A 27,778-nucleotide genomic window follows, 5' to 3' on the forward strand; every position below is an offset into this window, starting at 1 on the left:
GATTTTAAAAATTTTTCATTTATTCGATTTTTCAATTTTTGGATTAATAATTTTTTTTTATTTTTAGGGTTCTAGATTTGCAATTTTTCGATTTTTCGCATTTTCGATTTTGAAATTTTCCGTTTTTTTTTTTTAATTTTGGATCTTTCGAATCAAAAAAATGCAAAACTGCAAAACTGTGAAATTGAAATATGAAAAACTGAAAAATCTAAAAATTCGAAACCAAGAACTTGGAAAATTGAAAAACGAAAAATTCAAAAATCCAAAGATTAAAAATTGGGACACTTTAAAAGCGAAAACGTTAACTATGTATTTTAAAATTTAAATATTGGAAATTAAAGAAATCGGAAAATCGAAAAATTTAAAAGTTGGAAAATGGAAGAATTGACAATTAAAGATAAAAAAATTGAATACACAAAAAATTGAAACATTTTTCAACCGAAGAACTGAAAAAATGAAAAAATTGAGAAATGAAAGAAAACGAGAAAACAAAAAATTGTAATATAAAAAAATTGGTCGAAGGTAAATAAAACCAGATTTTTCGAAAAACTGTCAATGTTTCAATTATTATATTTTATAATTTTTGTTTTTTCAATTTTAATTTTTTAGTTTCTCGCATCTTCAATTTCGAGATTTGCAAATTTTCAATTTCTCATTTTTTGTTTCTTCAATTTTTGATTGTGCGGTTTTTCGAATTAAAATATCTTGAGTTTTCGATTGGTAATTTTTCAATTTTTAATTTTTTTCTTTCTTCAATTTTACATGTTTTCATTTTTAAATTCTTCGGTTATTGGATTTTCCAACTTTCGGATTTTTCAGCTTTTCATGTCTTCAGTTTACAATTTTTCTTATTGGTTTTTTATTTTCTTGATTTTTTCAATTTTTCGATTTATCTGATTTTATAATTTTTCTTTTTTCAAGTTTCGAATTTTATTTTGCAATCTTTCTAATTTTCATTTTTCAGATTATATATTTTTTTATTTTTTCAATTTCAATCTTTTCCATTTTCCGATTTGCAATTTTTCCGTTTTCCATTTTTTTTTTCATTTTTTCATTTTCCATTTTCAACTTTTCGTTTCGGTTTTTCAATGTTCTGATTTTAACAACTTTTCTTTTCTTAAATGTCAAAATTTCCAATTTTTCGATTTTTTTTTGTTTATTCAATTTACGATATGCAACTATTTGATTTTTTTTTAATTTTTAAGCTTTTCGATTTTCCAACTTTTAAATGTAATTTTTCTATTTCGAATGAAGGTAAATAAATCCAGATTTTTCGAAAGATCATAAATAAGATTTTGCGACCTTTATTTTTTATGATAACCCTTATAATTCTAAAAAAGTATAAGTTAACGAATAAATTTTGATTAACGAATTACCACGATTACGATAACTTAATTTTTTTTTTTCAAAAATCTGGATGTCTAGGGTGAAAACTCAACTCAGACTCATAGATCACTAGTACTCTTAAATTCAGTAATGAAAAATATCAATAAATTTCTTGTCGCTCACCTCTTCACCGGATGATTGAGCCACGCCTCCAACGTCGAATAATCATACAGCATCTCCAGCGTCTGCTCCTCCTCCCCCAGACTGCTCTCGTACTCCCTCACGCTCAACACCGGCCTCTTCAGCACCGGCACGCTCGCCACGTTCGTCTGCTGCTCGTTCTTCGCGTCGACCGGTCCGCTGTTGGGGCTGTTGGCGGCGCTCTCGACGCTCTTCGGCGGCTGGTCGGGCGTGTGCGTCTTCTCGGGCGACGGAAGCATCGTGGGCGGATGGGGCGAGAGCAGGGGCATCGTCTGGTCGCCGGGCGGCACGGACGCCGGCTGCGAGTGGGGGTTCGGGAGCGGCGACGGCGCCACCGACGGCGGGCTGCCCACCGACGGTATCGCCACCGATTCCTGGGTGCGGGGGTACGAAGGCGGGCCGCCTTGCGGGGTGTAGGAGCCGGAGCATCTGGAAAAGCGAAAGGCGCGAGTGAGTGCCGGGGGCGGCGAACGGCCGATTATCCGGATGAATGATGCATGCCGGTGAGGATTAATGTTCCTAAGCTAAAAATTATTATTCCACTACCCTGCGGGAGCAGCCTATGAATGTGATGTAGATTATTGTTATTGTACTGTTTCGGGTTGAATTAGTAATTATGATGAGGTTAATGTCGGGTGCGTTTTCGTTTGCTGGAGAACGGCGGCCGGGGGCGGCAGGTTTTCTATAAGAGAGGGTTGCGTTTTTTGGGGGTGGGTTTTGCGATACATCGTGAAATATATAGAAACAATATATAGACAAATATAAAGACAAAGAACAGAACTAACAACGAACAAAAACACAACATCGACTGGAGAAACGGCGAAATAATTTTTTTTCGTTTAATTTTACATGGAATTCTATTATTTCACATTTTAACTTATTATAATAATTTTATTTAATTAATAAACAAAATGGCAAATTTCTTAAGGGTTCTATTCCTAATTTAAAGAATGTATGTTCAAATCACGTTAAATCAGGTCCGGTCAAGTCAAGTCAGGTCGCGTCAAGTCAGGTTGAGTCAAGTCAGGTTGAATCAAGTCAGGTTTAATCAAGTTAAGTCAGGTCAAAAAACAGACCAAGTCAGTTTAAATCAGGTTGAGTCAAATCAAATCATGTTAAATCAGGTCGGGTCAAACCAATTCAGATCAACTCAGAGCAAGTTAAATCAGAACAAGTTGGTTAAGTCAAGTTTGGTTAAGTCAGGTCAAGTCAGGTGAGGGCCAAACAGGTTGAGTCAGGCCAAGTCAGGTCAAAGCAAGTTAAATCAGATCAAGTCAGGTTAAGTCGAGTCAAGTCGGGTCATACGAAGTCTTCTTTTCTCAACAAAAAACTGAAAACATGTTTAACTATCTTGTTGAAAGCAAACTCTCTATATTTAAAAAAAAAACAAAAACAAAAACAAAAATTAAAACACACCCACCCGCCCCAATCTCAATTGTGATGAATTTCATATGGTAATTTCTTTTAGAGAAATGAAGATTTTGCAACAAAACTCCGCTCTTCAGCTCACGATGAATAAAACATTCGTCACAATCGAGAAGGGGTGGGTGGGCGGGGCTTATATTTTGTCCATTTTTTCTTAACATAGGAAGTCTTGTTTTCTTAACAAGAAACGGAAAACACGTTTAATTATTTTGTTGTTGAAAGAAAACTATACATTAAAAAAAAACAAACAAAAATTAAGCCCCACCCACCCGCCCTACTCTCAATTGTGATGAATTTCATATGGTAATTTCTTTTAGAGAAATGAAGATTTTGCAACTAAACTCCGCCCTTCTGCTCACGATGAATAAAACATTCGTCACAATCGAGAAGGGGTGGGTGGGCGGGGCTTATATTTTGTCCATTTTTTCTTAACATAGGAAGTTTTCTTTTCTTAACAAGAAACGGAAAACATGTTTAACTATTTTGTTGTTGAAGGAAAACTATATATTAAAAAAAACAAACAAACAAAAATTAAGCCCCACCCACCCGCCCCAATCTACATTGTGATGAATTGGATATGGTAATTTCTTTTAGAGAAATGAAGATTTTGCAACTAAACTTCGCCTTTCAGCTCACGACGAATACAACATTCGTCACAATCGAGAAGGGGTGGGTGGGCGGGGCTTATATTTTGTCCATTTTTTCTTAACATAGGAAGTCTTCTTTTCTTAACAAGAAGCGGAAAAGATGTTTAACTATTTTGTTGTTGAAAGAAAACTATATATTAAAAAAAAACAAACAAAAATTAAGCCCCACCCACCCGCCCCGATCTACATTGTGATGAATTTCATATGGTAATTTCTTTTGGAGACATGAAGATTTTGTAACTAAACTCCGCCCTTCAGCTCACGATGAATAAGGCCTTCACCACAATTGAGAAGGGGTGGGTGGGCGGGGCTTATATTGGTCTATTTTTTCTTAACATAGGAAGTCGTCTTTTCTTAACAAGAAACGGAAAACATGTTTAACTATTTTGTCGTTGAAAGAAAACTACATATTAAAAAAAAACAAACAAAAATTAGCCCCACCCACCCGCCCCAATCTACATTGTGATGAATTTCATATGGTAATTTCTTTTAGAGAAATGAAGATTTTGCAACTAAACTCCGCCTTTCAGCTCACGATGAATAAAACATTCATCACAATCGAGAAGGGGCGGGTGGGCGGGGCTTATATTGGTCCATTTTTTCTTAACATAGGAAGTCTTCCTTTCCCAACAGGAAACTGACAATATGTTTAACTATCCTGTTGTTGCAAAAAATTCTATATATTAAAACGAAACAAAACAAAACTTAAGATTTCAAAATTTCAGACGTTGCGAATTAAGAAATCCAAAAATTTCAGAAATTATCGTTCAATTTTGACAAAATTACAATTCTAGAAAACATAGGATCGTTCAATAATTTAAAAGTTAGAACGGGTTGAGTCAGGTCAAGTCAAGTCAGGTGAAGTCCGAGCAGATAGAGTCAAGTCAAGTCAGGTCACGTCAAGCCAGTCAAGTCAGGTCAGGTCAAGTCAGATAGGGTTAATTTAAGTCTGGTCAGGTTAAATCAGAGCAGGTCAAGACAAGTCAAGTCAGGTTACATCAAATCAGGTCCGGTCAGATCAGAACAAGTCAGTCAAATCATGTCAGGTTAGGTCAACTCAGTCAAGTCAGGTCAGGTCAAGCTAAGTCAGGTCAAGTTAGGTCAAATCAAGACAAGTCAAGTTAGATTCCTAGTCCATGAAGTACAACCAATACCGCAGAGCATTTTTTAATAATAATTTGGTTTTAAAGTTTTTACTTTCCGAGCAAAGCTCAGGAAATATTGTAAGAGTCCATCCGATTAACGACTACTTCCATGTTTTCTGGACGTGTCAAGCCGTATGATACTAAACAATAGGACCCCCGTTTCCGTCTGTTTGTCGTCTGTCTGTCTGTGTCGGTTTTTATTAAGCAAATAACCTCTGAAACTACTGGACGGATTGTTGTAAAATTTTATGTGTATTTTAGGAATCATCTCTTCAAAATTTTCTACACTGAACTTATTTAACATAAAGATTAAAAGCAGGGATTTTTGACTTTTTATTTTTAAGTAACTTTTTTCTTATTACTTTTTTAAATTTTATTTTGTTTTGTTTTTTAGTTTTTAGTATTTAGTAAATTGATCATTAAGTTAAACACTATTGTATTACTGTATCTATATCCACTATGGACAGAATTGGCCGATGGAAATAAAGTTTATTATTATTATTATAAAGATTCTAACCAAGTTGGCTTTAAAATTTTTACTTTCTGAGCGTAAGTAATCTCAGGATCAATAAATACTTTCACGTTTCCTGGACGTTTCATGAAACGATTTTTATTAAATACATAATCTCCGAAACTACTGGACCGATTGTTATAAAATTTTAAAAATTCTTGTACTTGTGGTTTATGAATCCGCGTTGAGGTTTTCCTTGACGTATCCAAACTTTCGCAAAAAAATCGAAATTTGTTTCTACTATCTTATGTATTTTCAATGCATAGAAGTTACCACAAGCAAAATTTTATAATTTTTCAAATTTCAAACGGGAACTGTACTTTAAGACAATTTCTCAATTTTGCCGCATCCTTGTGATCTTTGATGACTATTAGTTTGTCACCTGTCACTGACATTTATGTCAACCATAACCTAATTTTCTTAAGGTCTTTGAAATATATTAAGTTGGACTACACTGCACAAGTGACGTAAAATTTGCAATTGTAGATGACGTCATCAATCTTTTAGCGAGGATGAACAATCAATTTTAGAGGTCAAGAACAGATACAACCAGACGGAAACGATAAACTTTATTTTGGTATTCAGAGTTGTGAAATAACCAGAAAAGAATACATAAATAAATTTGTGTAATTGTGGAACGGTTTAATTAAAAGTAGTTTTGAAAATAATAAAAAAAAAATAAAAAAATATATACAGGGTGACCAAAAATGGTGCACCAACTCTACGGCACGTTGTTAAAAACTATTTATTGGGGAAAGAAAAAATGGTCTGAAAAAATCTTGGGCCCAAATGTAGAATATATAGACTTCCAAAGTTTAATATATATATATTATTAAATTGTGTAGCGAGCTTCGCTCGACAATTTCTCGACACTTGTACCAGTTCGAGATTAGAAAACCTCCCCGCCTGCCCGCGGCCTGCCCCGCTCCAAGCGGCGTTACGTAACGGCACAAAACGAACGAAAACGAAACACTGAATAAGTAACAAAACAATAAGTAAAAAAAAAAAAAATGACACCGGCAGTGTAAGCCCGTCACCCATGAAGCGAGTGACCAACCTGTCGGACTCTGCAGGTACGGGGGAGCGCCTGTGGAAAGGTACACGTCCCCGTACTGCCTTCGAAGGCCGGGGCGAGTTGCTTGTCTTCGTGTTGCTACCGGTGCTCCACTTATTGCTCGTCATGCTGCCCACGTACTTTCTACACCTGCAATGTCGCATCGTGCACTAACAACAACTCTTAACATACACTAATTACAGACTACAAACTACCACAAGACAACGTTCATTACCCGCCTCCTTGCTCCGTTCGCGCCAATCGAATCTCGCCTCGCATTATCCTTCAGGACTCAACGCACTACCAACTACGGCCATCGCATGCAAGACTCTGGTACATACACGAACTGGGATTATGACCAAAATTGCCCACCGAGGATGCTAGAGGCGAAATTAAATTCTGCATTTTAGATGATTGTTTGACCGCGCCGGCGGCGCCGGGGAAATTGTAAACAAATTGCAGCCGCGTTAATTAATTAAATTTTCCGAAAGGGTGCGTTCACGAACCGATTTCGCTACAAAAACCGATCTCAGGTCGTACGCCACTATAAACCGACTGCGGTCTCAGACTCGCCCCAGAACTGAATTTCGCCTCGTCGACAGCGACACCAAACTCAGCATGCACGTACAAATCCGCCCAACGTGATCTTTCGCATCGTCACGTGACTCACTTAGAACAGGTACAATTGGCGCGTTTGATTGGATCCACGAAATCCCATTGTCCGGTGAATTCGTGAGGTGTGTTGGAAGTTGGCTGGTTGCATCCAGGTGGTCCGCCGTGGATGCACTCCTGCCAGACTCTCTCGGGCAGTACGGTAGCGGCAGTTTCGTCTTTTGACATGGATAAAGTATGCTCGACGGATACCGAATACGGTCCTGGCTGAGGTACCCTGCTGTTGATTTGGATCGGCGAAGGCGGCGGGGTCTGGATGAGAACGGGCGAACCTGAAATAACAACGTCGTCAGTCACGAGAAATACACCGGGCGTGGTTTTCGCCGCACTTTTTTTTTTTTTTTTTTTTGATGAAAATGATGCGAAATTCGATCGTCCACGGTGTCAAACACAAACCGGGGAATTTCGAAACCGGGACTGTCGTTACGACTCAACTATTTGGGGATTTAATTACACTGTCACGCTAGATGCATGCGTAAATGGCGTTTAATTAAGTCTTTAAAGAGGATTTCAATTGCATTTGTTTTGGAAGGGGTGCGAAATGGGCGTTTAAACGCTTGTTAAACGGCCGAGGAGAGAATTAAAGCGTTTTAGGCTTACAAATATTCAGGATTAACCCAATTTAATCCGATTAATTAACAATTTTTGATAAATTTTACCGAAATAATATCTATTATTCCGGATTTAGTACTTAACTCGTAATCCAATCCCCGATCACCGATTGGCTACTAAGTTATTAAACTTATCACAGCGGAAAATATTTTTAAATTTTATTAATTCAAACTAATCATGCATAATTGGCCTGCAATGATGCAACACGTGCAATAGTTACGATTTCCGTAAAGCTGGATTTACATACACTCTGGTCAATATTTCGAAAAAAAATGAATATAGACTTTAATACCGTGCGTATAAATTCCGCTTAAGAAATATTCAATATAACCTTAAGAGCAGACCTTGCAATCAATTAATTGTATCTGTAATAAATTAACAAATTAAACGATAATTGAATTGTCTGCCTAGCAATAAAATAAACACGAGTCCAATATATAATTATACGCCAATAAATACGAACAAACGAACATAACTCCATAATTATGATTGAACCAGCAGAAGCATATTCGTGTAATGACCCTTGTTTAGTGCCTCGTTAACCGGTAGATTTTGAGGAATTTAAGATTTTTTGAGTCGAGTTTGATTAATGTCGCTTGTCAATAGAGTAATATTTTATCGAGTTGGAGGAGCTATAAAAATGTAACTCTTGAATCCGATTTATGTTTTTCAGACCGTTGTAATTTATGTTAATTTGTGCAATTTGTAGTAACTGCTATATATTATATTTTGAGTAACCGGTTTCCCATCAAACGACTGTCGTTTTTACAGAATCGAGAAGTCAGTGTGTAGTCTGGTTCGGATTTAAATGTTTGTTTCGCTTTGGGTCTTTCTAAATTGACGAATTAAGCGGATGTTGTTAAGATATGAAAGTAATTTTTGAATATTCAGGTTTTCAATTAAGATAGTGCTCCGCCGTGGAAATCAAAACGAAATTTTTCAGTGTATCGACTATTAATATGACAATGAAATGCTAGAATTTGTTTAAACTGTGAAAGTATTGGAAAAAAAAACACTCGGAAATATAAAATACAGGATATCCAGTGTGAAATCACCCTGTATAATTTTTTTAACCTTGTTGGATTTTGTATTTTTTTTTAAACCTTGTTCGTCGTTGAAGTGCAGCCCAATAAATCCCGCAAAACCAGTGGCGTAAATGTGAACAGCGGACGATATGAAATACATACATGTATTTAAAGCAGAAAATCAACTAAAAATTCGAAAAAATGAAAAATCAAAAAGCTGAAAAACAAAAATTGAACAATTTGAAAATATAAAGTTAAAAAATCGAAAAACCGAGAAATCGAGAAATCTAAAATCCAAAATTTAAAAAAAAAAAATCGAAAAATTAAAAAATCGAAACCTAGAAAAAAATTGGAAAATCGAAAAATCGTGAAAGAAGTAAAAAAATCGAATTGGGCAAAATCGAAAAGTTAAAAATTGAAATTGAAAAATTTTAAATTAAACAAATGGTAAATCGAAAAATTCAAAAATCGAAAGATCAGACATTTGTAAAATTGAAAAATCCAAAAATCAAAAACCGAGACGTTGAAAAATCCAAAGATCGAGAAATCACATCGAAGAACTGAAAAATCTAAAATTTAAAAATTCCAAAAATTCAAAATAGAAATATCGAACTGAAAAGTGTAAATATTGAGAAACCGAAAAAACTAGGAGCAATATATTAAAAATTGAAAAATTCAAATACTGAAAAAGTGAAAAATTTGAAAGTCGAAAATTCGAAAAACATAAAAAAGAAACAAAAAGTGAAGGATCGAAAAATTGAAAAATCACAAAACTGAAAAATATATATTGATAAATCAAAAAATTGAGAAATCGAAAAATCGGGAATTTAGAAACGTCAGAATTTGAAAAATTGAAAAATCGAAAAATTGAAAAATCGAAAAGCCCAAAACTCGAAAAGTCGAAATTTGAAAAATTTAAATAGAGCAAAATCGAAAAGTCGAAATATTTTAAAAATTGAAAAAATGAAAAAACAAAAAGCTGAAAAACAAAAATTGAACAATTTGACAATATACAGTTGAAAAATCGAGAAATTGAGAAATCTGAAATCCAAAATTAAAAAAAAGTAGAAAAATTAAAAAATCGAAAGTCGTGATAGAAAAAAATCGAAATTGTGCAAAATCCAAAAATTGAAAAATCACCAACAATGAAAAATCAGAAAATTTAAAAACCAAAAAATCGAAAAATCAGAAATTTTAAAAATTGAAAAATATAAAAATCATCAACGAAGCCGTTGAAAAATTCAACAAAAACTAACTTAAAAATTCCAAAAATTCAAAAATAGAAATATCGAACTGAACAGTGGAAAAATTGGAAAAAGTCGAAAATTTTAAAAACTTAAAAAAGGAACAAAAAGTGAAGAATCGAAAAATTGGAAAATCACAAAATTGGAATATCGCGACAAATTGAAGAATTGAAAAATCGAAACATTGAAAAGTTCAAAAATCCAGAAATGTAAAATCAAAAAATCGATAAATCGAAAAAAAGAAAAATCGAGAATTTAGAAACGTCAAAAACTGGAAGATCGAAAAACCTAAAATCCAAAATTTAAAAAATCGAAACCTGGAAAAATTGGAAAATCAAAAAGCCCAAAACTTGAAAAATCGAATATTGAGAAATCGAAAAGTTAAAAATTGAAACTGAAAAATTTTAAATTACAAAAAATCGGTAAATCGAAAAATCGAAAAATTGAAAAACCGAAAATTTGAAAAATCGGACAATCAGGCATTTTAAAAATTAAAAAACTAAAAACCGAAAAACCAAAAACCGAGGCGTTAAAAAATCGATAGATTGAGAAATCGAAACATCAAAAAGATGAAAAATTTAAAATTTAAAAATTCGAAAAATTCAAAAATAGAATTATCGAAGAACAGGAAAGTGGAAACACAAATTGAGAATTGGAAAAACCTGAAATTCTAAGTTTTAAATTTAAAATATTAAAAAAGTAAAAAAACGAGAAATCGAAAAATTGGAAGTTGAAAAATCGAAAAATTGAAAAATTAGACAAAAAATGAAGAATCGAAAAATTGAAAAACCCCAAAACTGAAACATTGAAAAATTGTTAAATCAAAAAATTGAGAAACCGAAAAGTTAAAAAATTGATCAATCGAGAAATTGAAAATTTAGAAACGCCAAAAATTAAAAAATTGAGTAATGGAAAAACGAAAAATCGGGAGATCGAAAATTTGAAGAATCGAGAAATTCAAAAATCAAAAAACTGAAGAATAAAAAACTGGAAAATCCCAAATTTGAAACAAAAATCGAAAAATTAAAAATCGAGAAATGGAAAAGTCGAAAAATTGAAAATTTTCAATTTCGAACAACTGAAACATCAAAAACCCGAAAAATCGAAAAATTAAAGAATCGAAAAGTCGAAACATCGAGAAGTTCAGAAATCGTGAAATGGAAAAACCAAAAAATTGATTAATTAAGAAATTTGAAACTTGGAATTTCGAGAAATCGAGAGAGAAGTCAAAAAATCTAAATTTGAAAAATCGAAATAGGTCAAAATCGAAAAGTTAAAAATTGAAACTGAAAAATTTTAAATGAAAAAAATCAGTAAATCGAAAAATCAAAAACAGACATTGAAAAATCGAAAAATCGAAATATCAAAAAACTAAAAATCAAAAATTTAAAAATTCTATAAATTCAAAAAACTGAAAAGTGGAAAGAAAAATTGAGAAATCGAAAAATCTAAGACTGAAAAAATTTAAAAATTAAAATATTGAAAAAGTAAACAAACGATAAATCGAAAAATTGAAAAATCTCAAAACTGAAACATGGAAAAATTGATATATCAAAAAATTGAGAAATCGAAAAGTTAAAAAATCGAGAATCGAAAAGTCGAAAATTGAAACTTTAAAAATCGAACAACTGAAACATCAAACACCCGAAAAATCGAAAAATTGAAGAATTGAGAAATCGAGAGAGAAGTCAAAAAAATGTAAATTTGAGAAATCTAAATAGGTTAAAATAGAAAAGTTTTAAATTGAAGCTGAAAAACTTTAAATTAAAAAAAATCCATAAATCGAAAAATTGAAAAATCGTAAAACTGAAAAATCGAAAAATTCAAAAATAGACATCGAAGAACTGAAACGTGGAAAGAAAAATTGAAAAATCAAAAAATCTAAAATTGTACAATTTAAAAATCACAAAATTGAAAAAGCAAGTGAACGAAAAATCGAAAAACTGAAAAATGGTACAAAATGTGAGGAATCGAAAAATTGAAAAATCTCAAAACTGAAACATCGAAAAATTGATAAATCAAAAAATTGAAAAATCCCAAAACTGAAAAATTAAAAAATCGAGAAATCGAAAAATTGAAAATTTAAAAAATCGAAAAATCAACAACCTGAAATATCAAAAAATTGAAGCATAGAAAAGTCGGGAAATCGAGAAATGGGAAAACCAAAAAATCGATTGATTGCGAAATCGAAAAATAAAGAATTGAGGAATAGAAAATTTGAAAAATCGAAAAATTAAATAATCGAAAAATAGAAAAATCCCTACATTAAATATCGAAAAATTGAGGAAACGAAAAGCCGAAAATGCAAAAAATCTCCATGTCTAGGATAAAAATTCAACACGGATTCATAAACCACAAATGGAAGAGTACGTTATTTTATAAAAATAAAATAAAATTTACTAGTGTGAAATTTGAAGATTAATTAAACACATAAAACGAACAAAACAAAGTCAATTACGTGCTAAATTCATTAAAATTTTAGAAATTAAAAAACGTGTCACAATAATCATAACAATTACTATGTACTATTGACATTCAAACTGTGGAAAAGTTTTCCAAATTCAAACGACTTCCCAAATAACTCTTTTAATCGAAGTAACCGGAAAAATCAATAATGTAAAATTCCTCGGATTCCTTAAATTTAAACCTTTAAATCCACTTCCTTAAACAAAAAATCCACGACTTAAGCGATCTCTACTTAAAGACGCTTCTTACTTAAATTAACACACACGTTACAACCTGGAAAAAATGTTTGTGTCATTTACAGCCTTCCGTAAGCGCAAATTGCATAACGCTTATATCACATTACTTAACTTAAGTAAACTAATATTTACCAGCCCGCATACCAAATTGCTTTCCAGAACCATACAACATTGCAAGCGCACGACAGACACGTCACGAACATCATAAACGCCATCAACACATGCACAATAAACGCCAAATCAAATTAAAACTCTCGTCCAGTCGCGACATTAATACCTCCAATAAATAAAAACCAACACAAAAAATATATAAAAATGACTGCCAAAAGCACACCCATCAACGTCAGTGGCTTCATTGTGACAATGTCCCCCTCATAAATTATCCGTGTGTGTGTCTTTTTTTCCCGTCGAACAATGACTACAATACAAACTTACTCGTTCCGTTCTTCACCACTCCGTTTGTCGGATTCACTCCAGAATTAATAATCGACGAGTTGTCGTTGTCGTCGAGGTCGGTGACGAGGACATAACACGATGGATACTTCATTTTCACGCCACCGACGACCACTTCGACGACGCTGCTGTCGGTCAGGCTGCTGCTGTTATCCAGAGGGTAGAACTGACGCCAGTCCTCGAGGAACTTCGCCGTTAGGTCAGGGGACTTGAAAGTTTGACCGGTCAACGTGCCGGCGAGTCCGTAGGGAGCCAGAATCACTGGAAATCAAACTGTTCGTCAAACAAGCGACTTTTGGAAAATTATCGAAGTGTTAATGAGTTTACCCCGAAAGCGGCAACAAGAGCGACGGAGTGTTGTTTTAACCCCACTTTTTGCCCCAAAAGCAACAACCGCGCCGGAATAATGTGCTCTAAAACCACTATCAATTAAACTTAGTCCAATACATTAACCGAATTAGGTTACCGATGAATCGCTATGGAAACAGTGGATGTTTGTTTTGTAAACAAGTATCAAAAGCAAAACGAGAACACCTTAACCGAATTCATATTACATTGTGAAAACAGCAGCTAGCGTTTACTTTACAAGTTGTCATTACACCGTATAAATATATACTTCATTAGGCTAAACGCTACCAGTGTTTCCATGTCGGAAATTTGGCTCGGGCTCTCGTACTGAACATAAATGTTTTATGGAGACAACAGAACACTTTCGCGGCAATCACTGTTAAAATGTGGGCTCGCCGAAACGGCTTTTACAAACATCAATTAATGTAATAAAAGATGAAAGTAATTTTTCCGCTTTGATCTTTCCAGTCTCTGTACGTGTGTTACGGAAAATGACATGAAAAACGGTTCATTGTTACGTAAAAATGTCATGTGGAAAGCAAATCACCGGATGAAAAAACTCTTGATGTCGTGGGTTGGTAATTTGCTGGCGAATATGGAATGAGTGTGTATTTTGTTCTCGCAAAAAAATTATTTGAAATTTGAAAATAAAATTTCGTGGCTCCATTTTTACCTCAAAAAATAAATAAACACACTCGGTCGGTGATTTAATTCAAAAACAACGCTATAGTGCCGGATTTGAATTAGTGAAAGATGGTATACATCAGACGAAATTTTAAAACAACTACCTGTTGTATTTTAGTCAAGTTCAAGTATTAAGTACGGGTTATTATTTACCATTTCTGACGGTGATTTATAATCTTTAAGCTCTTTCCTGCGCGGTGTTGCCGGCTGTATTTTTTATTAATGATGGTTGTTAATTTATGGATAGACTGCGGAAAAATACTACATGACGAATCCTTTCACGCCGTTCTCTTCCATGTATTTTAATCGGGTTTTTGAAATAATAGCTTCCCACACTTTGTCACTTTGTATTCGTTGTATGCATATTTTTCTCCATAGGCAGCCAAGACTTATGTATATTAAAAAATTGTGATTGTTTGACGTAACAGTGAACTTTAATTTTTCCTCATTTTGAATCCATTTAACATCTTGTATTTATATCTTTTTATATCTAAATTATCAAATATATTTCCAATTTTTACGAAATCTTTGTGGTAATGTTAATGTGCTTTCTGACCAGGGTTTTGAAATATTGGAATATTAAAGATTGCATTTTTGTTTTCGAGTCTAAAAAACATATTTCATTCTCAAAAAATTGATGCAAGAATTATCGAAAATCGCAACACTTTCACAAAAATAATAAAAACTGGAACAAAATAAAGGAGGTGTAAAACATCCTGTATATTTTTGAAAACTGGTATCTCGATTAAAAGTTAGAACTACATTTTTTAGATATTTAATTTTTCGTTTTTTTTACGAGATTTTTTTGTTTTAATATTTGTTTAAATCTAACAGTTTCTCGCCCTGAATAAAAACATTAGGAGTAAGATCAAGGAACTGTGAATCATCCTGTACATTTTTGTGTAGGTTTCAAGCGTTATTACCAGTCGATTTTTAAATTCAGTTGAAAATCTATGAAAATATTGTTTAGTTTTTTAATTTTTTAACGATATGTTTTGTTTTAATATTTGTTTAAATTTTAACAGTTTATCGCCTCACATGAAAACATCAGGAACAAGGATTTATCAGTTTTTTTCTTCAATTTTCTATTTTCGATTCTTCAATTTCTCAGTTCTTCAAATTATCAATTTTTCATTTTTCCATTTTCCTGTTTTACGACTTTCAATTTTTTGATTCTTTAATTTTTCGATTTTTCAAATTTTTGACTCTTCAAATTTTGAGTTTTTCAGTTTTTACGTTTCTAAGTTTTAAATTTCTCGATTTCTCGACTTTTCCATGTTTCGATTTTTCAGTTTTTCAATTTTTCACGTTCTCGATTTCCCAATTTTTCGACGTTTCGATTTCTCGATTCGATGTTTGAGTTTTTGGATTTTTAAGTTTTTCGATTTCTGAATTTATCTTCCGTTATTCAATTTTTCAACTCGATCTTTGGACTTTTTAATTTTTCAATTTTTAAAATTAAAAATTTTTCGATTCCTCGGTTTTCAGAATTTTCAGTATTTTGATGCTTCGATTTCTAGTCATTCCAAATTTGGAATTGTTCAATTTCTCGATTCTTCAGTTTTACGATTTTTGCATTTCTTCGATACTCGGTTTTTTGATTTTTCGGCTTTCTAATTTTTCAATTTTTCGACTTTTAAATTTTAGAGTTTTTGAAATTTTCGATTTTCTGATGTCTCTATTTCTCGACTTTTCAGTTCTTCGATATTTCAATTTTTAAATTTTGGATCTTTCAGTTTTTTTCTTCAATTTTCTATTTGCTCTATTTTTCAATTTTCCGATTCTTCAATTTCTCAGTTCTTTAAATTCTCGATTTTTCATTATTCGATTCTTCACTTTTCCCATGTTTCCGTTTTACGACTTTTCAAATTTTCGACTCTTCAAATTTACAGTTTTTCAGTTTTTACGTTTCTAAATTTTCAATTTTTCGCTTTGTCAATTATCTGGATTAATCAATTTTTGTATTTTGTCATTCTCGATGTCTCGATTTTTCAGTTTTTCAATTTTTCGATATTTTACGTTCTTGATTTCTCAGTTTTTCGATTGCGCGAGTTCCCGATTTTTCGATTCGATGTTTCAGTTTTTGGATTTTCAAGTTCTTCGATCCCTCAATTTATTCTTCTTCTTCAATTTTTCGACTCGATTTTTCGAAATTTTAATTTTTCAATTTTTAAAATTTCAGATTTTTGATTTTTCGAATTTCAGATTTTTCAGTTTTTTGATGCTTGGATTTCTCGTCATTCCAGTTTTGGAATTTTTCGATTTTTCCATTTTTCGATTTCCCGATTATCGGTTTTTTGATTTTTCGACTTTCCAAATTTTCTATTTTTCAATTTTTGAATTTTGGAAATTTTCGACTTTAGTTTTTTCTTCAATTTTCTATTTTCTCGATTTTTCGTTTTTCGTTTTCTCAATTTTCCAATGTTTCCGTTTTACCACTTTTCAATTTTTCTACTTCTCAATTTCTGGATTAACCAGTTTTTTGATTTTTTCATTTCGTGATTTATCGAGTTTATGATGTTTTGATTTTTCAGTTTTTCAATTTTTCATGTCCTCGATTTCCCAATTTTTCGATTTTTCGACTTCTCGATTTCTCGATTCGATGTTTCAGTTTTTGGATGTTTAAATTTTTCGATTCCTCAATTTATTTTCCGTTTTTCAATTTTTCGATTTCTCGATTTTCAGATTTTTCAGTTTTTTGATGCTTCGATTTCTCGATCTCAATTTTTCATCATTCCAGTTTTGGAATTTTTCAAATTTTTCATTTTTCGATTCTTCAGTTTTCAGATTTTTCCATTTTTCGATTTCTCGGTTCTCGGTTTTTTGATTTTTCGGCTTTCCAACTTCTCAATGTTTTGATTTTTAAATTTTTGATTTTTGGATTTCAGAGATTTTCAATTTTTTGATGTCTCCATTTCTAGACTCTCCAGTTCTTCGATAATTCAATTTTTGAATTTTTAATTTTTCCGTTTTTCGATTTTTGAAATTTTACCTTTTTTGATTTTACAGTTTTTTTATGTTTAGATTTCCCGACATCTCGGTTCTTCGATTTTTGAAAATTTTCGACATTCCGATTTTTAGATTTATGGATTTTTCAATTTTTCGATTGTTCGACTTCTCGATTTCTCGACTCAATGTTTCAGTTTTAGGATTTTTAAGTTCTTCGATTCCTCAATTTATCTTCCGTTCTCAGTTTTTCGACTCGAATTTTCGATATTTTAATTTTTCAATTTTTCAGTTTTTTGATGTATCGATTTCTCGTCATTCCAGTTTTGGAATTTTTCAATTTTTCCATTTTTCGATTTCCCGATTCTCGGCTTTTTGATTTTTTGACTTTCCAAATTTTCAATTTTTCGATTTTTGAATTTTTAAAATTTTCGATACTTTGATGTCTCCATTTCTAGACTTTTTAATTCTTCCATATTTCAGTTTTTTCTTCAATTTTCTATTTTCTCGATTTTTCCTTTTCTCAATTTTCCCATGTTTCCGTTTTACCACTTTTCAATCTTCCCATTCTTCAAATTTTCGACTCTTCAAAATTTCAGTTTCTCAATGTTTACATTTCTAAATTTTCAATTTTTCGATTTGTCAATTTCTGGATTAATCAGTTTTTGATTTTTTCATTTCCTGATTTATCGACTTTTTGATGTTTCGATTTTTCAGTTTTTCAATTTTTCACGTCCCCGAGTTCCCAATTTTTCGATTTTTCGACTTCTCGATCTCTCGATTCGATGTTCCAGTTTTTGGATTTTTAAGTTTTTCGATTTATCTTCCGTGTTTCAATTTTTCCACTTGATTTTTCCATATTTTAATTTTTAATTTTTAAAATTTTAGATTTTTGATTTCTCAATTCTTCAGTTTTCCGATTTTTCCCTTTTTCGATTTCTTGATTCTCGTTTTTTTGATTTTTCGGCTTTCCAATTTTTCAATCTTTCGATTTAAAATTTTTTTTTTTAGATTTATGGATTTTTGAATTTTTCGATTTTTTTTGTTTCGATTGCTCGATTTTCAATTTTTAGATTTTTCAGGGTTTTGATTTTCAATTTTTTGGGTTTTTAAATTTTCCATTTTTCGACTTTTCGTTTTCTGAATGTTTTAATATTTATATGTTTCAATTTTGGGAATTTTTCTTTTTTTTCAATTTCGTCAATTTTTGACTTCTCTAAATTTTCAATTTTTCGCTTTCACAATTTCTGGATGAATCAATTTTTTGATTTTTTCAATTTTTTGATATTTCACGTTCTCGATTTTTCAACTTTTGGATTTTTAAGTTTTTTGTGAATTTATCTTCCGTTTTTAAATTTTTCGACTCGATTTTTCTACCTCTTAATTTTTCAATTTTCAAAATTTTAGATTTTTCGATTTCTCGATTTTCAAATTTTTCAGCTTTTTAGTGCTTCTATGTCCAGATCTTTTGATTTTTCTATTTCTTGGTTTTAGATTTTTCCATATTTTGATCCTCCAGTTTTCCAATTTTTCGATTTTTAAATTTTAGATTTTTAAATTTTTGATTTTTCAGTTTTTTTGATTCGATTTTTCCATTTCTGGATTCTTAAATTTTTTGAGGTCTCAATTTTTCAACATTTCAATTTTGGAAATTTTTCAATTTCTAGAATTTTGCAATTTTTCGATTTTTCGGATGTCTGATTTATGGTTATTCAATTTTTCTATTAAAAAAAAAAAAAAAAAAATCATTTCTTAATTTCTACATACTATATTTTATTTGGCTTTTTATTTTTAAGGAATTTTTTGTTTTCATCTTTACTTAAATTTTAACAGTTTATATTACTCTAAATAAAAAACATAAGGAGCAAAATGGAGGAATGGTGAAACATCCCGTACATTTTTCAAAATTGGTAACATCGAAATACATTTTTCGTAGTTCGTTTCAATGTGTTTCTTTCTAATTGTTTAGATCTTATTTTTAAAAGATTTTTTTTATCTTTCCTTAAATTTAAACAGTTTATATCATCAAATAAAGAATATTATCAATAAAATGACGGAATTGTGAAACATCCTGTACACTTTTTAAAACTGGTTACACAATAAAAACGTGTTTTCTTTCTAGTCGATTTTTTAAATTCAGTTGAAAATATGTATGTATATAAAAATATTTTTAATTAGTTAATTTTTCATTTTCAAACAAGATTTTTTGTTTAAATTTTAACAGTTTATTATCCTGAATTTAAATTGTAACAGTTGTATCACCTTAAATATATAAAAATTGGGAACAAGGTGAAGGAATTGTGAAACATCCTGTACATTTTTTAAAACAGGTATTTCAACTAAAATCCAGAACTACATTCTTTGGAGTAGATTTCAAACGTGCTTTATTTCTAGTCGTTTATTAAATTCAGTTGAAAATCTACCAAAATATTTACTCATTTTTTTATTTTTTAACGAGATTTTTTTTGTTTTTAATCTGCATATCGGTTTTATCAATTACAAGCAAATCCATTCGACCTCCACGAACTGAAGTAATTAAAAACGATTGGCGCCCAATCACTTGTGCATATTCAGATACATATTTCAATAATTTTTTTGCATACTTTTGCATATTTATGAAACCGTCGTTGGTGTCTGCTTTGCTGGGGAATTTAACCAAAATTATTCTTATTATTAGTCATTGCCGAGAAACAATAAGAGAAATTTTGCATAAATATGCATATTTTGACGATTTAAAAAAAAAAAAAAAACATTCACTCCAAAAACTGAAGATTTCCAATAGCGCCACACCGGTCCATCAACCGCCTAAAAATAGCCCTTATCCCACGCCCAAACCCAAAAATAGCCCGTTTCCCATCTCTATTTCCGACACACTCATCTCGACCGCAACAAACGAAGTCTCCCCGTACCACAGCACCAGTTATTTACAACTGTGGGTTTTGCCGACTAAGTATATCGCTTTTACAACTTTCGCGTCTTCACGTTACCTTTCAGGCCCGAGGTTGAGGATTGGGCCTGCTGCATGTGCAGCCTGGTGAGCCTCCTGACCGGCGGATGTTGTCGGACGTCGACGCTGGCGCACACAGAACTCTCCCCGTGGACGAAGAACGCCAAAGAGAACGAAAGATGTGTCATGGTGTAGTCGTTCTTCTTCGGACCCTCGTACGGCTGAACGAACCATTTTCCCAACCTGATGAAGTCGCGAGAGAGCAGACATCGCTCGATCAGGTTGTGCAGGGCTTTGAACAACAAAGACCTGCACTCGTAGGACAGGCCGCTCTCCCACGAGCCCTGTTCGCAGTCTGGAAAAAACAAAGAGTTAGATTCGAAAATTGGGTTACTTGTACTGGAGTGCTGGTGGAATGTCGGTGCTATTTATGTCGGGTGAACAAGAATGAAACTAGGAAGTGAGAAGATGCAAACACTTGCATAAGAGTTATTTTCGGAGGCTGCTGGAATGGTTCGCTGAGTGCGGCGCGGCACGAGGTGAAAGGGCGCCGAAGAAGCGTGACCAGGCGGTTTTTTTTTCATCACCTTCGAAATTTTGGTGACGTCACCTCAAAATTTTACTACTAAGACGATATTAAAAAAAAACATTTAAATGGAAAATAACAACATTTAAAACGATAAGCGAAAGTTAAGTCGAACAAAGGAATCAAGTCGATTTTTACTCATCGTTTCGACATTCTTGCGGTGCGAAATGATCGAGAAAATAAATAATTAAGTCTCCTCCCAGTAGAAAAATTCCGACAATCGCCCGAGCCGCTTTCGAGCAAACCGTAAATCTGTGTTTACTCGACAGGTGCACTGACCTTGTTTCGCGCTCAACAGGCTCAAATAACTCCATGTCATCAGCCAAAACGAAACTTGTTTAGCGTACATACACCCGATGTCACTTTCAATGCCCCCACGGAGCGTCCGCACGCGCCTAACCCACCTATCGTGCGTAGGGGGTGGAGACAATTTATATAATAATTCAGGAGCGCTGAAATAAAGGCGAATTCGTATTTTCCCGCCAAAAGTGAACCAGAACCCGCACTGGCGATTATCGCCCTTGTTTTGTTCGTTTCCCCGTGGATGTAATGAAATTTGGTTCAAAAATGTCTTCACGTCTCTGTAGGACATAGAATGGGTTTTTGTTATCAATGGAAGAAACAATGCAGTGATTTGAAAAATAATAACTAAAAAAGATGGCGATGTAAACAAATGTACAATTTATCGGTCAATTATTTTGTAGTGGCACGTAAATATAAATGAGTAAACAAATAAATTGTATAAAGAAACGTGTTTTTAATCTTGAAGAGACAAATATACTGGTGGAATTAAACACAAAGCCGATAACAAACACGACAAGTCAGAATTTCTACCAAATTTTTTATATTTGCATTTTTTAAACCCAACATTTTTATAGTTTTCGATTCTCTATAAAAAAATCGAATACGAGAGTTTTTCATTAATACGTGGTTTTCAAAATATTTACATTTTTTAATAGACAAAATTTGTGATCCCACTGGTTTAAATTTGAAAAAGTACCTTTTTGACCACTTCTTCAAAAAACCGAGTAAACAATCAAAAAATTATCAAAAAAAAAAAGGAAGTTAAAATGGGCTTTAGTAAAACAAACACAATTACAAGCTTACATAAAACTTTTAATGGTGTAATTTCGAATTTGGAATCATTTTTATTACATCTATTCAAACAACCGAAAAGTAGTAATAATTTTCCAAAATTTTTCTACAAAATGTTTTAACGAACTTTATTCAAATGGAGAAAAATGCCTTAAAGTTCTCCGCAAAGACCTCGAATTTGAAGTCAGTCTTTAAAAAATATTGTCAAAATGAGAAAATGTAATTCAAAAATTTTTCAAAAAAATGTTAAAAGGGATTCTATACAGGAGAAAAAGATAATCTTACAGACAATATTATCTAAATTTACGAATTTCAAGTCATTTTTGGTACAGTTTTCCAAATAATAATCGACAAAAAAGGAAAACATTTTCCAAGAATTTTCCAAAAAATTTTTACATGGTCTTTATCCAAAGAAAAATACGAAAACTTATAATAAAGTTTTCGTAGATTCCGAATCTGAAGCAATGTTTTGTTTATTTCTTTAAAGAAGCAAAAACAACTGGAAATTATTAGTCAAAAAGTTCCAAAACTAAGCTAAAAGAGGTGCCATTCAAGTGAAAAACGAAAAACGAGAAACTAATGAAGAATTTTTATTGATCAATTAGTATTTTTGTTAATTAACAAGGCGAAAAAATGGGAAAACATGTTCTGAAAATTTCTCAAGTGTTAAAACTGGTTTTATTTGAAAACAAAAAATAGATATTCTTACATGCAATATTTCCTAGATTTACGAATCTGGAGTCATGAAGTTATTTTTGCTATAGTTGTCCAAATAATTGACAAAAAGTAAAACATTTTACAAAAATTTTCAAAAAACAAAATGTTCACACGGTTTTTATCCAAAAGAAATTACGAAAAAATGTTACAACAATCATTTTTGTTAATCTCTCTAACAAAGCGAAATGATAGGAAAATAATAAAATATGTTTCAAAGAATGTTGAGAAAAGTGTTAAAAAGCGTTTTTTTTATTCGAAGAAAAGATCTTATAGGCAATATTTCCTAGACTTACGAATCTGAAGTCATTTTTGCTGTAGTTTTCCAAATAATCGCCAAAAAAGAAAAATATTTTCCAAAATTTTACAAAAAAAAAGTTTAGACGGTCTTTATCCAAAGGAAAATACGAAGAAACTGATCATAAAGTTGTCGTGGATTACGAAACTGAAGTCATGTTTTGATTATTTTTTCAAAGAAACAAGAACAACTGGAAAACATTAGTCAAAAATTTCCAAAAAGACGCTGAAAGAGGCGTTATTCAACTAAAAAAACAAAAAACCCCAAACAAATGGAGAATTTTTATTGACCAATTACGAATTTGAAATAATTTTTACTAATCTCGTTCACAAAGCGAAAAAAAAATTGGAAAATATCTTCCGAAAATTTTTCAAAACAGTGGTAAAAAGGATTTTAAATGGACAAAAAAAAAAGAATCTTACAGGCAATATTTCCTAAATTTACGAATTTGAAGTCAATTTTGCTGCAGTTTTTTAAATAATCGATAAAAAAGAAAAACATTTCCCAAAAATTTTCCAAAAAAAAAAAAAATTCCACGGGCTTTATCCAAAAGGAAATACGAAAAAATTAATCATAAAGTTTTCATAGTTTACGAAACTGAAGTCATGTTTAGATAAAATAAGAACTAGAAAATATTAGTCAAAAATTTCCAAGCAAAAACCGAAAAACGCCAATGATGTGAAGAATTTTTATTGCCGAATTAAGAATTTGAAATCATTTTATGTTAATCTCTTTACCAAAGCGAAACAACATTTTCCAAAAATTTTTCAAAAAATGTTTATACAGTTTTTATCCAAAGAAAATGCGAAGAAACTTATAACAAAGTTTTCGTAGATTATGAATCTGAAGTCAAGTTTTGTTTATTTCTTCAAAGAAACAAGAACGACTAGAAAACATGAGTCAAAAATTTCCAAAAACTAAAAGAGCAAACAAATTTTGAAAACAGTGTTAAAAAGGGCTTTATCCGAACAAAAAAATATTACAAAATATTTTCCTCCGTTTACGACTCTGAACATTTTTGCTATAGTCTTCCAGACAATAGACAAAAAAGAAAAACATTTTTCAAGCATTTTCCAAAAAAAAAAAAAATGTTCACACGGTCTTTATCTCAAAGAAAATACGAATAAACTTATAACAAAATTTTCGTAGATCACGAAACTGAAGGTGTATTTTGATTATTTCTTCTAAGAAACAAGAAGAACTAGAAAACATTAGTCAAAAATTTCCAAAAAGATGCCAACTGAGGTCCCATTCAAGCAAAAACCGAAAAACGGTAAACATGTGAAGAATTTTTATTGCCGAATTAAGAATTTGAAATCATTTTATGTTAATCTCTTTAACAAAGCGAAACATTTTCCAAAAATTAAAAAAAAAAAATGTTTATACAGTTTTTATCCAAAGAAAATACGAATAAACTTATAACAAAGTTTTCGTAGAATACGACTCTGAAGTCAAGTTTTGTTTATTTTTTCAAAAAAACAAGAACAACTATAAAATATAAGTCAAAAATTTCCAGAAAGACGTTAAAAGAGCAAAAAAAGAGGATAAATGTTTCGAAAATGTTTCAAAAGTGTTAAAAAGGGCTTTTTATTTTCCTCCATTTCCGAATCTGAACATTTTTGCTAGTTTGTTTCTAATATTTTCCAAAAAAAAAATGTTTACACGGTCAACAATCAATAAAAAAGGAAAACACTTTCAAAAATTTTCCAAAAAAAAACAAAAATTTTCACGGACTTCATCCAAAAGAAAATACGAAAAATTAATCATAAAATTTTCATAGTTTGCGAAACTGAAGACACGTTTTGATAAAATAACAACTAGAAAACATTGGTCAAAAATTTCCAAAAAGATGCCAACAGAGGGCTCATTCAAGCAAAAACCGAAAAACGGCGAACATGTGAAGAATTTTTATTGCCGAATTAAGAATTTGAAATCATTTTATCTTAATCTCCTTACCAAAGCGAAACATTTTCCAAAAATTTTTCAAAAAAGTGTTTATACAGTTTTTGTCCAAAGAAAATACGAACAAACTTATAACAAAGTTTTCGTAGAATATGAATCTGTAGTTAAGTTTTGTTTATTTCTTCAAAGAAACAAGAACAACTAGAAAACAAGTCAAAAATTTCCAAAAAAAATGCTCAAGTAAAAAACGAAAAACGCCAAACGTTTGAAGAATTTTTATTGCCCAATTTCGAATTTGATTTTAGAATTTATTTATTTACGGTTTTACCATTTAACGAAATATTACATTTTAAGAGCCGTTTTTACATTAAAAGTAGAACAGGGAACACTGTAAAAATTCTAAGTCATGGCGGAGATTAATAGCTAGATTACATAATCTGGGAACTATAGAACTAGAACCATAAGCAGTTCGTTGGTAAGGAACACCAAATAACAGTGGATTTCTAACGTTTGAAATAATTTTTGTGAATCTCTTTAACGAAGCGAAAAAATGGGAAAACATGTTCCGAAAATTTTTCAAAACAGTGTTAAGAAGCGTTTTATTCCAACAAAAAAAAAAACTTACGGGAAATATTTCCTAGATTTATGAATCTGGAGTCATTTTTGCTATAGTTTTCCATATAATCGCCAAAAAATTAAAACATTTTTCAAAAATTTTCCAAAAAAATGTTTAAACGGTCTGTTTCGAAAAGAAAATACAAAAAACTGATAAAGAATTTTCGTAGACAACGAATCTGAAGTCATGTTTTATTTCTCTCTTCAAAGATGCAAGGACAACTGAAAAACAATACTCAAAAATTTACCAAAAAAAAAAGCGTCATTCAAATAAAATACATGGTTACATACAAAATATTTGCATGGTCTTTATCCAAAACAAATCTTTGGAGATTACGAATTTGAAATTATCTCTTGTTCATCTCTTCAAAAAACAAGAACAACTAGAAAACATTGGTCAAAAATTTCCAAAAAGAAGAGTCATTACATTAAAAACCGAAAAACGACAAACATATGAAGAATTTCCGTGCGCAATTATGAATTTTAAATCATTTTTTTTAAATCTCTTTAATAAAGCAAAAAAAATGTTGTGAATATTTTTCAAAAATGTTTTAAAACGTAAAAAAACGCTTCTCCAGAAGATTACCCAAATTACGAATTACGATAACTCATTGTTGTCATAATTTTTGTCTCTCAAATAATTGCGAGAAAAGGGAAACATTTTCCAAAAAATATTTACACAGAAAAAATGCGAAGAAACTTATAACAAAATATGCGTGGATCACGAATCTAAAATCAAGTCTCATTTGTTCAAAGAAGCAAGAACAACTGGAAAACATTTGTCAAAAATTTCCAAAAAGAAGCTAAAAGAGTAAAAAACGAAAAGCGACAAACATATGAAGAATTTTTATTGCTTAATTACGAATTCGAAATCATTTTTGTTAACCTATTTAACAAATCGAAAAAATGGGAAAATATATTCGGAAAATTTCTCAGAAAAATATTAAAAAGGGTTTTATTCGAACAAAAAAAAAAAAAAAAAAAATCTTACAGGCAATATTTCCTAGATTTACGAATCTGAAGTAATTTTTGCTATAATTTTCCAAATAATCGACAAAAAAGGAAAATGTCTCCCAAAAAATTTCCAAAAAAAAAAAAATGTTTACACGATCTCTATCCAAAAGAAAAAAGAAAGAAGCTTTATAATAAAGTTTTCCTAGATTATGAATCTAAAATCATGTTTTGTTTTCTTCAAACAAGCAAGAACAACTGGAAAATATAAGTGAAAAATTTCAAAAAAACAAAAAAAAAAAAAAAATAAGTCACAAGATTAAAAACCCGTGTATCTAATTTCGTTTTTTCTACAGAATATCTGAATTTTTAAGAAACTTACTTAGTACGAGTAAAATCCGTGGTTTTTGTTAAAAAGGGCATTCTATTAGTTCAATATTATTTTTTCTATACTGCGTGATTCACTTTCTTAATGTTTTCTTTCCGTTTAAAAATTGTTGATTTTGTTCAGAAAAAGCATTTTTAAACAATACGATGGAACTAACTTACATCTACAATTTAAATCACTTCTAATTATACTGAGTGTTCCAGTGAAAATATAGATCTGAAATTGTTACTGTTGTAAAACTAAAAAAGTATATAACTTATAGATTTTACTGTCAGCACAAAATCACGTACATGTATTATACATCCCGTCGGTTGGCGGCAAGTGCAGCCGCGGTACAACATTAGTTATTTACCACTGAAAGTTGTACTGAATGGTGTGTATCGACTTTATAATAACACCACCACTACTACTACTACTACAACCACACTACTACGTAATAAAAGATTAAAGTAAATTCCAAAAATTCTATATTTAAAAAAATAAAACGAGCTAAAAACAGTTATAAAATTCAAGGTGTTCTACTTGTTCAAAAGGGACTCATAAAAAATGCAATTTGCAAATTAATCACGCAGTATAAAAAATAATCTTAATTTAAATCATTCGGTTGAGACACCCTGTACATTTTTTTTTTTTTGCCAAACTGCTAACAAGGCCTCGGCTCGCAGCGAATCGCCTCCACCTCCGCCTCTGGCGTACTCGCAGCAATCGGACAAGTATTGTGATACGGTCCAGAAATAAACGTCACGTTGCCGGTTCGCCTTGGCCAAATCGAAACGGGTTTGCCGCCATGGGCGGCGTCATCTACATCGATTCTATTCCAGCACATGCATGCATGCATTTCCAATATCGCCGAGATTCGGTCCGCAGCACGCGCACGAAAAAAATTCGCCCGATGCCGATGCGGCGATCCGGCAACGTCGAGCGCGATTCCATCGTGTGATTCGCTCTTCTATCGCGATTCCTCCCGCGTGCGTACCACTAATGAAGTACACTCGCCGGCAAAAGCCGGGCCGAGAGCGGAGCCTTAGACACCATACGCGCACGCCTGTTTACAAAACAATCCGAATCGAAGCGGCTTTTAAAGCTTCGGGATCCTTCTCCTCGGGCTGGCGGCGGATTAACGGAGATGGAGGTGCCTACGACAAAAAATTGACGGATCTCTTCGGCGCCCATTCATGAATTAACGAGGAGCAAGGTCATGGGCGAGGAGGCGGTGGACGCGTGGGGGCTTGGGATGGGAGATGGTCGAGGTGATGGGTATTTTCGGAGCGGATGGTCGCGGTCGCC

At 31.9% G+C, this 27,778-nt stretch overlaps 1 protein-coding gene across 4 annotated transcripts in view; it reads right to left on the minus strand.

Moving 5' to 3' along the window:
• Positions 1-27,778, minus strand: part of LOC135132661 (mediator of RNA polymerase II transcription subunit 13) — a 138,926-nt gene that overhangs the window by 18,763 nt on the left and 92,385 nt on the right. For 2 of the 4 annotated variants that reach the window (XM_064060811.1, XM_064060810.1), the window contains exons 3-7: positions 19,983-20,297; positions 13,000-13,278; positions 6,980-7,253; positions 6,313-6,459; positions 1,510-1,956 (exon numbers count right to left, since the gene is read on the minus strand). In XM_064060811.1, the coding sequence (XP_063916881.1) occupies positions 1,510-1,956; positions 6,313-6,459; positions 6,980-7,253; positions 13,000-13,278; positions 19,983-20,297 (1,462 nt within the window). The other 2 variants (XM_064060812.1, XM_064060813.1) reach the window with 2 other exon arrangements.

This window comes from Zophobas morio, unplaced genomic scaffold (genome assembly GCF_036711695.1).
Source record: "Zophobas morio isolate AGI-343-1 ecotype UQ-CSIRO unplaced genomic scaffold, CSIRO_AGI_Zmor_V1 ptg000021l, whole genome shotgun sequence".
NCBI classification, from domain to species: domain Eukaryota; kingdom Metazoa; phylum Arthropoda; class Insecta; order Coleoptera; family Tenebrionidae; genus Zophobas; species Zophobas morio.